The sequence below is a fragment of the Pteronotus mesoamericanus genome, unplaced genomic scaffold (genome assembly GCF_021234165.1).
Source record: "Pteronotus mesoamericanus isolate MK-2021 breed Mesoamerican mustached bat unplaced genomic scaffold, CSHL_Meso_final contig_256, whole genome shotgun sequence".
Taxonomy (NCBI): domain Eukaryota; kingdom Metazoa; phylum Chordata; class Mammalia; order Chiroptera; family Mormoopidae; genus Pteronotus; species Pteronotus mesoamericanus.
The window spans coordinates 645,057-658,340 of NW_026555108.1; the positions used below are offsets into that span (position 1 = coordinate 645,057).

The following is a 13,284-nucleotide window of genomic DNA, read 5'->3' on the forward strand; positions in this document are numbered from 1 at the left end:
AAAGAGGAAACGGTGTAGAGTTTATTTGAAGACATAATAACTTTGAAGACATTTATAAAGACATAAATGGCTGAGAACTTCCCAAATTCGAGGACAGAAATTAATTTAGAGCATAAGAAGCTCAGCAATTTTCAAGTAAGATAAATCCAAATACATCCACACCAAAACACATTAAAATAAAACAGAGAGAGTTTCTCAAAGACAAAGAGAATCTTGACAGTAGTAAAAGAAAAGTGACTTCTTAAATACAAGAGAGCCATTAAAAGATTAACAGGGAGACTTCCAGTCAAAATGGCAGCATAAGTAAAGAGAGCTTGCCTCCTCACACAGCCATACCAAAATTACAACTAAAATATAGAACAACCATCACTCAGAACTGGCAGAAAGCGAGTTGAATGGAAGTCTGACAACAATGGAACTTAAGAAACTACACCCATCCAGACTGGTGGGAGGGGTAGAGACACAGAACTGGCTGGTCCCACATCCTCGTGTGGTGGATAAAAACTTGGGAGGGACATCTGAGGAGCAAGGAGTCCCGGCACCCCAGCCCAGGGTTCCAGTGCCAGAAGATAAGACTCCATAATTTCTGGCTGCAAAATCCAGCAGGGATTCAGTCCGTGGAAAAAAACTGCTTGAGTCCCAAGCAGCTTCTCTTCGAAGAACCCACACATGAACTTACTCAGACTCACTCCCTCTAAGCCCCAGCACCAGGGTGGCATCTTGAAAGGCACCAGTGGCATACAGGGAGAAACTGAAGTGTCTGGCATCAAGGTGAGAGCTGGGGGACAGCTTTCTCCCTGACAGAAAGGTGGGCAGAGGTCATTGTTCCTTTTCTGAACCCTCTCCCCACAAAGCCACAGAGCCGGCAGTTTGAGTGTCACATCTGAGACGACATCAACCTGGCTAACAATGTTTGCCCCACCATGAAAATTTTCTGAGGCTCCGTTCCACCCGTATTACAGGCCCACCCAAGCTAACAGTTGCTTTTCCATATGAAAGAGTCTGGGTTCATACTACACAACTTCCTAAATTCTCTCAAACAAGCAACAGGTGACCTTAGTGAGCCCCCAGCTCTGTAGTTCTTGTTAAGTGGCCCCAGGCCCAGCACTAGCAACAGCCAGCCTAGGTTCACAGCTTGACTTTGCCCGGGGAACCTCCAAGCCCAGTACAAGTAGCAGTCATCTATAGATTTGTTTTGTAACTCAAGCAGGGTGCACCCCAGGCAGAACACAGGTGGCCTGCACCACCCAGGAAACCACAAAGGCTGCCACCCAGTTGACAGCTACAGACCATTGTCAGGGCACTACCACCCTGCCCTTGAACAGCTGATCCTTCACGGAAGGTGGAATCTGGTCGTCAGTGGTCACAGCTAACCTTGCAGCTTACTGGCCTGGGTAAATCCTTCCCACTGACCTGCCAACAGCAGTCAAGGCTCAACTACAACAGGAAGGTGTACTCAGCTCACACGAAGGGTACACCTTAAGTACCCAGCTTGCATGATAGGGGAGGCTGTGCCACTGGGCCTTACAGGATACCTACTACAGTAGGCCACACTACTAAGACAGGGAGTCACAGCAGCTCTACCTAATACATAGAAACAAACACAGGGAGGCTGCCAAAATGAGGAGACAAAGAAACACAGCCCAAAGGAAAGAACGGATCAAAACTCCAGAAAAAGAACTAAACAAAATGGAGACAAGTGATCTATCAGATGCAGACCTCAAAACACTGGTTATAAGGATGCTCAAGGAACTTAGTGAGGTCCTTAACAGCATAAAAAAGATTCAGTCAGAAATGAAAAATATGCTAATTGAAATAAAGAACAATTTACAGGGAAACAACAATAGATAGATGAAACTGAGAATCAAATCAATTATTTGGAACATAAGGAAGCAAAAAAACAGCCAATCAGAACAACAAAAAGAAAAAGGAATCCAAAAAGAACGAGGGCCCTGGCTGGTGTGGCTCAGTGGATTGAGTGCCAGCCTGCAAACCAAAGGGTTGCTGGTTCAGTTCCCAGTCTAGGGCACATGCCTGGGCTGTGGACCAGGTCCCCAGGAGGGGATGCACAAGAGGCAACCACACACAGTTGTTTCTCTCCCTCTCTCCCTCCCTTCCACTCTCTTAAAAAAAAAAGAGAGAATAGTATTAAGCAGCCTCTGAGACAACTTCAAGAATTCCAACATTTGCATCACGGGGGTGGCCAGAAAGAGAACAGAAAGAGCAAGAAATTGTATATGTATTTAAAAAATAATGAAAGAAAATTTCCCTAATTTGGTGAAGGAAATAAACATGCACGTCCAGGAAGGACAGAGAGTCCCAGACAAGATGGATGCAAAGAGGCCCACTCCAAGACACATCATGATTAAAATGCCAAAGTTTAAAGATAAAGAGAGGATCTTGAAAGCAGCAAGAGAAAAGCCATTAGTTACCTACAGGGGAGTTCCCGTAAGACTGTCAGATGATTTCTCAAAAGAAACTTTGCAGGCTAGAAGGCATTGGCAAGAAATATTCAAAGTCATGAAAAACAGGGTCCTACAGCCAAGACTGCTCTACCCAGGAAAGCTATCCTTTAGAATTGAAGGGCAGATAAAGAGCTCCCCAGACAAGAAAAAACTAAAGGAATACGTCATCACCAAACTATTACTATATGATATGTTAAAGGGACTTATTTAAGAAAAAGAGCAAAACTATGAACAATAAAATGGCAATAAATACATACCTATCAACAATTGAATCTAAACTAAGCAAAGAAAGACAGAATCATGGATATGGAGAGTGTTTTGATGGTTGCCAGATGGCAGGGGTGTATGGGGAATAGGTGAAGAGGTGAGAGGATTAAGAAGTATAAATTGGTAGTTACAGAATAGCCATGGGGATATAAAGTACAATATAGGAAATAGAGTAGCCAAAGAACTTACATGCATGACCAATGGACATGAACAAAGGTATGGGGATTGCTTTAGGGAGTTGGGAGTGCTGGCTGGAGGGGGCCTAAGAGCAAAAAATTAGGACAACTGTAATAGCATAGTCAATAAAATATCATTTTAAAAAAATAAATAAAAAAAAGAAAAATAAAAATTATAAACTATACCCAAGTGGGATTTATTCCTAGAATGCAAGAATGATTTAACATCTGCAAAACCAATCAATGTAATATACTGGATTAACAATGTTTAGGAAAAAACACATGATAATCAGAAAAAAAAAATGACAAAAGTCAACACACTGTCATGATAAAAAATATTCAACATACATACTAGGATAGAGGCATAGTACCTCAATATAATAAAGGTCATATATGAAAGATAAAAGACCGAAAGCACTTCTTTTAAGATAAGAAACAAAACAGGGTGCTTATTCTTGCCACTTTGTTTTATATAGTACTGGAGGTCCTATCCAAAGCAATGAGGCAAGAAAAATAGATGAAGGCTTCCAAATTGGAAAGGGATAAGTAAAATCATCTTTGTTTCCATACATGATCTTATATGTAGAAAGCCTAAAGAGTCCAAAGATAAAAAAGTTTAAATTCAGCAAAGTTTACTTGTTCAAAACAACAGAAAAATGTACTGCATTTCTGTGCATTAACAATTATCTGTATAAAAATGAATTTAAGAAAATGATTCTATTTATAATACCATCAAAAAGAATAAAATACTTAGGAGTAAACTTAACCGAGGAGGCAAAAGACTTGTGCACAGAAAACTGTAAAATGCTGCTGAAAGCAATTAAAGTCGATTCAAATAAATGGAGAAAGATATTTATTTTTCATAAACTGAAAGACAATACTGTTAAGATGTCAACACTACCCAAATGGTTTACAGATATAATGTAATCTCTGTCATATCCCATTGGCAGTTTTTACAGAAATTAAAACCATGCTATAAAATTCATATGGATCTCAAGGGACTCCAAGTACCTAAAACAATCTCAAACAAGATGAACAAAGTTGGAAGCCTCACACTACCTGACTTCAAAACTTATTACAAAAGCACAATAATCAAAACAGTGTGAATGCTAGCATACAGACAGACAAACTGACCAATGAAACAGAATAGAGAGCTCAGAAGTAAACAATCACATATGTGATCAAATAATTCTTGCCCTGGCTGGTGTGGCTTGTGGATTGAGTGCTGCCCTATGAATCAAAGGGTCGCCAGACCAGTTCCCAGTCAGGGCACATTCCTGGGTTGCGGGCCAGGTCCCCAGTAGGGGGTGCACAAGAGGCAACCACACACATGGATGCTTCTCTCCCTCTCTTTCTCCTTCCCCTCCCCTCTCTCTAAAAATAAATAAATAGAGTTTAAAAAAAAACAAATAATTTTTGATAAGGGTACCAAGATCATTTAAAGGGGTAAGGACAGTCTTTTCAACAAATGGTGCTGAAAAATGAGATACCCATATGCAAAAGAATGATGTTGGAAACTTACCTTACACCATATACAAATACTAAGTCTGAGTACATCAAATACCTAAAAGAGCTAAAACAGTAATAATGAAAACCTTTTTGAAAGTTCAGAATCTAATTAAAAACTTACAATAACCAGGGGAATGCTTAATGAAAAATAAAGCTTATACAGTTTGATAGGAGTGTGTTACAACATTTTGACTTACCTGCCTGCTGGCCTTCACTCCCTAACTTAGTAGCTTTGGGGATGGCAGTTGACATTAACAATGTGGTTTTCTGGTGCCAGAGGGGACAATACAGACCTTTTTATCAAAACATTGTGGTTGTGTATTTTGACTTCTCTACTATTCCCCAATGGATGAGCTCAGGGGCTTGTTTTGACCTACTCAGAACTTTATCAGGACTGGTGAAGCCTTCCAGACAAGGTCAAAAGAATTTAAAGACAAATGTACTAAACAAAGCCAGCTGAAGCAAGGGATAATAGATGGAGCAAGTAGCAGACATATTGAAAAGTCTGAGAAGAAAGAGTTTTGGGAAGACAATACCTGTACATGGGAAAATAAGGGCACTGAAATAGTCCTGTATATACCAAGGTATGTAAAAGGCCAGGCATATGCCTAGGGCTAGACACATGCTCAGAAAAGACTGGAAAACACCCTAAGCTTTCACCTATCGCTTACTCTTAGGCTCTGCATAGCAGGAAGTGAAGGCTAAGGGAGAGTTATAAATGGCCTGTCTAAGTATTGAAGATGTATACCAACACAATCTGCAAAGACTGAAATTTATTTTTATTTTATGGCATTTAAGGGTATCTCTGTCAAATCACTAGCTGACTACTTAGCTAGTGGAAGGAGAATTCAGTCACCACACATGTCAAAGAATACAGTCTTGACAAAAATAGTTTTAAAAAGTCACTACTCAAATGACTATTGTACAACCCATGAGAGGTAACAACAACAAATCCTAAGTGGGAGGGGTCTGATTTCCAGAATTATCATATTAAAATATTCAAATCATCTAGTTGTCAACAGAAAAAGAATAAGAGGTATGGAGAAAAACAAGAAAATATGACCCATTCACAGGAAAAAATTAATAGAAATTGTTCATGAGTAAGCCCAGACATTAGTCTTATTAGGCAAATACTTTAAACCAATTGTCTTAAATAAGTTCACAGAACTAAAGAAAACCAGGAAAATGAAATTTCAACAAAAGACAAGTATCAATAAAGCGAGAAATTATTAAAAGAAACCAAATAGAAATTGTGGAAATAAGAAGTACAATAAGTACAATTAAGAAAAATTAACTAGAGGGATTCAACAACCGATTTGAGCAGGCAGAAGAATGAATTAACTGAGAGAGAGGTCTATTCAGATCGCCCACTCTAAGGTGTAGAAAGAAAAAACAATGATGAAAAGTGAACAGTCTGAGGGACCTGTGGGAAACTATTAAGCATACCAACACACACATAATGGTAGTCCCAGAAGGATAGAAGAGATAGATAAGGGTGGAAAAGATATTCAAAGATAAAATGGTCTTTGAATAGTTGATGAACGGTGTGAATCTAAACATCTAAAAAGCTTACGAAGCTCCAAGTGGGATGAATCAAACATCAAAAGACAGGATCTTGAAAGTGACAAGAGAGAATCTACTCACCACATACAAGGGATCCACAATAAGATTAACAGCTGATTTCTCATTGGAAATCACCGTAGCCAGAAGGCAGTGGGATCCCAAATTAAAGGGCTAAAAGAAAAAAAAACCTGTCAACCAAGAATTAGGTATGGCAGAACTATCCGAACTATCCTTCAAAAATGAAAGAGAAATTAAGATATTCCCAAATAAACAGGGACCAAAGGAGCTAATCATTAGTACACGTGCTCTACAAGAAAAAAAAGAAAAGGAGATCTTTAGGCTGAAATTAAAAGACAATAACTAATAAATATACGGAAAAGAAAAGAGAAGGAAATTAAAATGATACACTTAAAATACTAACTTAATACAAATGAAAATTGTAATGGAAAAATTAAGGAACAAAAAAAGATATAAAATACATGCCCTGGCTGGTGTGACTCAGCTGGTTAAGCACTGTCCCACAAAGAGAAAGGTCTCTGGTTCAATTCACGGTCAGCGCACATGCCTGGGTTCACGTTCCATCCCTGGTCAGGGAGCATGTGAGAAGCTACTGATCGATGTTTCTCTCTCACATTTGTTTCTTTCCCTTTCTCCCTCCCTTCCCCTCTCTCTAAAAATAAATAAACTCATTTTTTAAAATATATAAAATACATAGAAAGTAAGAAACAAAGCAGCATAAGTCGTATCTTATCAGGAATTATTTTAAATATAAAAAGACTAAATTCTCCAATTCAAAGGCAAAGTTTGCAAAATGGGTTAACAAAAACATGATCTAACTACGTGCTGTCTTTAAGAGACTCACTTTATATTCACAGTGAAAAAGGTTAATGGATAGAAAAAGATACTCCATGCAACAATAACCAAAAGAGAGCTGGTGTAGCTATATTAATGAAGATAAAATAGACTTCAAGTCGAATTGGTACAAGAGACAAATAAAGGTATTATGTATTCATAAAATGGTTGGTGCATCAAGAATATATAATTATAAACACACACCTAACAATAAATCCCAAAATATATATGAAGCAAAAACTGATGGAATCAAAGGGAAAAATAAACAGTTGATGGAACTGAAGAGAAAAATATACAGTTTTACAGTGATAGCTTAAGACTTCAATATTCCACTTTCTATGATGAACGGAAAAATGAGATGGAAAAGCAGTAAGAAAACAGAGGACCTGAACAACATTACAGATCAATTTGAACTAACAGACACAATAAAGCACTACACCTAACAACAGCAGAATACACATTCTTCTCAAATAATACACATCATTTAAAAATAGGTATCATTCTCCAGGATATAACTTGTGTTACATCTTAAAACAAATCTTAGTAAATTAAAAAAGACTGAAATCATGCAAAGTATGTTCTCTGATGACAGTAGAACAAAATTAGAAATCAATTACAATTACAAAAGGAAAGGAAGAGAATTCACAAAAATGTGGAAATTAAGCAACACACTCTTAAATAGCCAATTTATCAAAGAAGTTATAATAGAAACTTAAAAAAATAATCTGAGAAGTTCTAATGAGGGCAATTTGGCAATTAAAAGCATCCATATTGGAAAGGAAGAAGTAAAACAATATCTATTCAGAAATGACATAATCTTATATATACAAAATATTAAGATAAACACAGAATAAAATATTAGAGATAATAAACATATTCAGCTCTGTCTTATACTCCATTCAGTTGTGGTCAATGAACATAACAGCCTATATTTATACTTTTTTGGAAAAGTATAGGAAACAATACCAACACTTTCTATTTCTCTATTTCTCTGTTCTCCCTTCTCTATGTTGCTGAAAAGGATGGGAAAGGAGAAGATACAAGGAAAGACTAAGAGGATTGAAGCAACATCCTGACTGGTTGTATTACTACAAATCAACTATTCTTGTTTATTTCCCTACACAAGTAACAGCAAAACCCTGAAATCCAAAAAGAGGGATACTTTGTTTTCAGAGCCAGCAAGGAATGGGTGAGGAAAGGGTGATGTCGGGGGAGTATCCTACTCCAAAGCCAGACTCGTGGAGATGATGGCAGCTACATAAGGAGAGTAAAAGAAGCTGAGACCCTGGGTCCTGCTGTAAAAAGGAAAAGACAGCTTAGGAACTTACTGAATGCTGCAGGGCACAGTACTAGGACTGAGCACCCCATACATATTTAAGCCTTTATAGAGAGGATTCTTGAAGTCTGGTTTCCTCTGAGCCAAGAAAGGCCACATGCAATGGGTTTTCTCATAGACTCTGTCAAAAAACAAAAAAAGCCCCCAAATTAAAAGCAGCAAACAAGTAGTCTCAATAGTCCTTTTGAACATGATAATCAGCCAAATTTTACTAATAAGTAACCTAACACAAGAGAGAGGGATAAGGTATGACAGGAGGAAAATGGTAATAAGGGGCTAATGAGCATTGACTGAATGAACTTTCTGGACTTCACGTTATCCATTTTTAAATGAGCAAGAAGAGTCTCTGCTGTGGAGTAGCTATGTGATCTTAGGAATGATCCTAGCTTTCTCTGGGCCTGTCTTCTCATTCATATAATGTGACCTCTAAGGTCTCCTCTAAATCTAGAAGTCTATGAACTGATCACCTTTCCAGTTTTAAAAAATCTGGAATAGTTTTTGAAATTCTGGTAAGTTAACAGATAGCCTAGAGGGTGAATTTCTGGTTCTTCTATATTTCATTTTATTTCAAGCCAGCTTCTCTTCTTCTTAGAAGGTATGAAACAGTGAAAGACAGTTGGTAATTTACATTAGCAAATATTTGTGAGTTATCCTATGTGAGCACCTAAAGACTGTGATATTTATAGTGTAAGACTAACTCATATCTTAGTTGAGACCACGGGACCTTGCTTATCAAGCAAGGACGCCCCATTGTTAAAACACCTGAGGAAGCAGGGGACCCACTGGTCCCCACTAAGACCTGCTGTGTGACCTTGCATGGGAAGGTCATTTGCACAATCATCTCAAGGAAGAGAACAAAGAGGAGTGGTATGGGTGGTAGGACCTAAAATTGTAGTCTTGTAACTTTTACATACCATTCCAGTAAGGCCAAAGGCCCTGTATATCTTTCTCATTTGTTGTTGGTTAAAAACAGAAAAAACCTTAGAGGTCAGGTAGCTAATATTTATTATTTAGTACGTGCCAAACGCTATTTCAGACTATATGTAAAATCCCTCATTAATTTTTTGTGGTATTTTATCCCCAAATTAGTGATGAGAAAATGAGACCAAAAATTAATCTGTGAAAGGTAACATAGCTAGATGGTAACACAGCCAAAATTTGAACCCAGGTCTCTCTGATTCTAGAGCCCATGCTCTTCCTTTTATGAATGAAGGATATCCTGTCTGTTTTAAGTAATCACTATTTTAATATGTGTTAAAATGTTCAATTTCTGTACTGTGACATAGAGATTCAGGTTTGTATACGGAATGGGTCTAGGATTTATTAGCCTCATTTTAAGAGAGCGGAAAAAAGAATATGGAATAGATCTTGAGTTTTAATGCCTAGACAGAATTAATGTGCCTTAAAAGCATTTGGGGAGAGGGTTTCAGAAAGGTCTGGTTGCAGAAGGGTATCTTGGCACAATGCTTTTCCATTTAGGACAAAATCCTAAAATAACTGGATTTTTATGTGAAATATCCTGATATTTAAATGTTGGCAACTAATTCACAGTTTAAAAAATACTCCACAGGCTAAACAAAACATGCCTATTGAGCTAGATTTGGCTTATGAGCTGCCATTTCATGATCTCTGATACAAGTGATTTCTCTGCAAAGTAGTTATTATCCCTATTTTACAGAGGAGGAACCTGAGGTTCTGAGGAATCCCTATGCAAACATTGAGTGCTTTATGCTTCAAAAGTTCTTTTTATCATGTCATCTCCCCTTTCCTGAGCTGCTGTCCCAAATTCAGGGTGGTTGGTATATTCCTTTTGTACTGACCCCGTCTCCCTAGTCAGTGTTTTCTCACAAACTGAATTTACCTCAGATTGTCCCGATCCTTCTGGCAATTTCCAAGGAAGTTCCCAAACTGGCAGGAAAAAACATGGTCATGGATCTCCAGCAGGAAGATCTCATTAAACTCAAAGGCAGAAGGAAATTGTTCCATTAATTGCCAGATACAGTCTAGGAACTGGGTGAAGATGGGTGATACTTCTTTAGAGTCCCCATCCAGATGGCCACACCTGAGAGATGCAAATTAAGGTCAACAAGATCATGGTTAACATCAGGCATTACACTGTTGGAATAGGCTATACAAGGTCACCTTTTGTCTTTCTTGGCACTGACAAAGAAACATCTCAGGCCAAATGCCAACGAGAATCTCAAAGCTTGTTAAACCCAAGAGATCTCGTAACTACCGGCATTCCTTCACTGTCATCCAGATGGTAAGCCCTCTGGTCATCTATTCTATTTCCTCTTACACCATCTTTAAAACTGAACTTTTCTACAATGATAGAAATGTCTCATATCTGTGTTGTCCAATATGGTAGACACTAACTTATTAAGCATTGAAATGTGGCTGGTGTGATTGAGGAACTGAATTTTTTTTTAAAGACTGTATTTATTTATTTTAGAGAGAAGGGAAGGGAAGGAGAAAGAGGGAGAGAAACATCCATGTGTGGTTGCCTCTCACGCACCTCCTACTGGGGACCTGGCCTGGCCTGCAACCCAGGCCATGTGCCCTGACTGGGAATCGAACCCACAATCTTTTGGTTTGTTGGGATGATGCCCAACTGACAGAGCCACACAGGCCAGGGCTCACCAATCTTTTCATTTGAAAGGAAGTGTTCACTCTCTTGTCTCCCCAGGAATCTTATTCTACCAAACACCCACTGCCTCTTTCAAACCCTCAATCTTGTATTCTTGAATGTTCTAAAAGGCCAGCAATTCTAGAAAGCCTTGCTTGCCCCAGAATGGGTTAGGTTCTTATGTTTGTTTTGTCCTAGCATTTATCAAACTGTACTGTCATCACTGACCGGAGATAGAGACCACATTCAACTCAACATAGTCTCCTTAAAACCGGGTTATTTCCTGGCCCAATTTTTGCCGATGAAGGAAGAGTGAACGGATGGATTCAAATGACTAGGAATGGCAATCAAATGAAATTAAACGGATACACACCAATGGAGGAGAGTATGACCTGAATTTTAACTTCTTCGAGGGTAAAAAATTTTATGTGCCTTTGGAACGAGGTCAGTGTTTTATGTAGTGTACAACACATTGTTAGGTATTTGGTAAATATTTGTTGATTGCTCTGATAACGTAAGTAAAGCTTCAGTGAAGCTATCTTCCTTATAGCAGACACTAGATGCACGTAAGCCCTTGCACCACTTCTTACTGAAGAACAGAAATCTGCACCTTTCTTTGTTCTTATAAACGTTGAAAGGTGCGGTTGTATTTATTATTCTTTCTGCCTGGATGCCCTCCTCAGCTCTCTGTTCTGTCTAGCAAACTCCTATTCATCCCCCCAAATTCATCTTCAATTGCTACCTATTCCTGAATGCCTATCCTGACTTCTTCAAGCAGAGTTAAGCACTTTTTCCTCTGTAGTTTGTGATGCCTTGTTCTTTCCTACTATATTGAACTTAGTAAAATTATTTGCATACTTTTAAGGCAGAGATAATATTCTAATCACCTTTGTAGCCCTCGTCCCCTAGCACAGTGCCTGAAATACTTATTTTTGGATGAAAAAAAGATTTATGCCATGTTCAACTTACTGCTCCTTCATACACAAGAACATACTGGGTTTTGATAAACCTTACCCTAATGACCTCTCCCTCAGCCTCCATCTTTAAACTGAGGATCTTTTTACCTCTGGGAGAACTTGTGGCCCATGGATATCCATTCCTTCTCAATCAGGATCTTCATTGTTATACAAAAAGAAAAGTTTGCATTAGGAAAATCGTAAGATGAATTAACCATACATATAAAAATATCCAAACACTTTGTTGAAATGGAATTTGTACAAGTTTGGGTTGAACTGATAATAAATAAAGTTAATTTCCCAAATGACAGCTAAGTAAGTAACTAGTATTTCCTTGAAAGACCTACACAGGCTTCCTTCAAACTTCAAATGTTCTCAGGAGAAATTATTCTGGATTTGTATCTAGTGTCCTATTTCTTTTGGCTTTTACTTGATGTGTGACAAGCCATTTGAGACATAACTAAATGCAACCCTGATAAACATAATCTTAAATTCAACCTATGAAAAAACTGGACTCCAAAGTCAGTACTTGGGTTTGTACCAAGAACAAATCTTGGTACAAACCTATTTTCATCCATTTTTCTTAAAAAAGCATTTCTAAAAAATTAGGATAAACTCCTATGTGAGTTGTTTCTTAGATCAACTAAGAAGCCTTGGATTCAGTGCCAGAAAACAACCGTAAGTGTGATATCCAAAGAGCGGATATGTTGAAGATGAAACTACCTGATAGCTTATTTAACGGTCATCCACTTCAGCTTTGCACACTTTTGAGTCTCTCCTACCCCTTACAGCAGACTATTACATACAGCCTCCCTTCTGATCGGTAAGAAACTGTGCTGAGTGTGCAATAGAAAATGTATAGGCTGGAAATGCCTAATTTAGTAGAAAGAAACTAAATTGAAAAACAACCATTTTTATAGATTTGGAACTCTTTCCTGTGGAAAACAAGTTGGTTGAAAGTTCTTTTTGATTTATCCATGATCTTTCACCCACACAAAGTAAAATAGAATTTTTTGCTCTCTTACCATGAGACCTTTGAATGTCCTATAAAATGGATCAAGGAGGATGCTGGCCAAAGAGCAGACTTGTGCTGTGCGGTCCCACCCATCAGAGCAGTGGACTAAAACACTGGCCTTTTCTACCTTTACTGCCTGTGAAGATAAGAGGCAAAAAGTAGCATCAACAACTTCTACAAACTATGCTTGGTTAATAAATATACTTGCCAAGTACCTTCTCCACAGCACAGAAAACCTGGTCCTACTGGGCTACATTAATTTCTTCCCATAATATTGGCATACTCTATGGGGAATGAAAAAAATGTGCAAAACAAGAACTCACCTAACAGGAAAGGAAAATTAAAACCAATACATGATTTAGCATTAAAAAAATAAAGGAGTTCTAAAATCATAAAACTTCTGAAGAATACAAGAATCAACTATCTGAGAGAGGAGTGGGCAAGAAGAAGAATTCATTCCCCAAAACACAGATAAAACAGTTCTGCATTCCAGTCTTAGATCTGACAATAATTTCCTCT

General features: G+C 38.1%; 1 protein-coding gene across 1 annotated transcript in view; it reads right to left on the reverse strand.

Annotated features, from left to right (window-relative positions):
• The window catches only part of MTMR8 (myotubularin related protein 8), an 85,429-nt gene that overhangs the window by 5,348 nt on the left and 66,797 nt on the right, over positions 1–13,284 (reverse strand). The window contains exons 10-13 of the mRNA XM_054574221.1: positions 12,776–12,901; positions 11,859–11,908; positions 10,030–10,230; positions 8,161–8,289 (exon numbers count right to left, since the gene is read on the reverse strand). Coding sequence (XP_054430196.1) covers positions 8,161–8,289; positions 10,030–10,230; positions 11,859–11,908; positions 12,776–12,901 — 506 coding nt within the window. The remainder of the gene's footprint in view (positions 1–8,160; positions 8,290–10,029; positions 10,231–11,858; positions 11,909–12,775; positions 12,902–13,284) is intronic.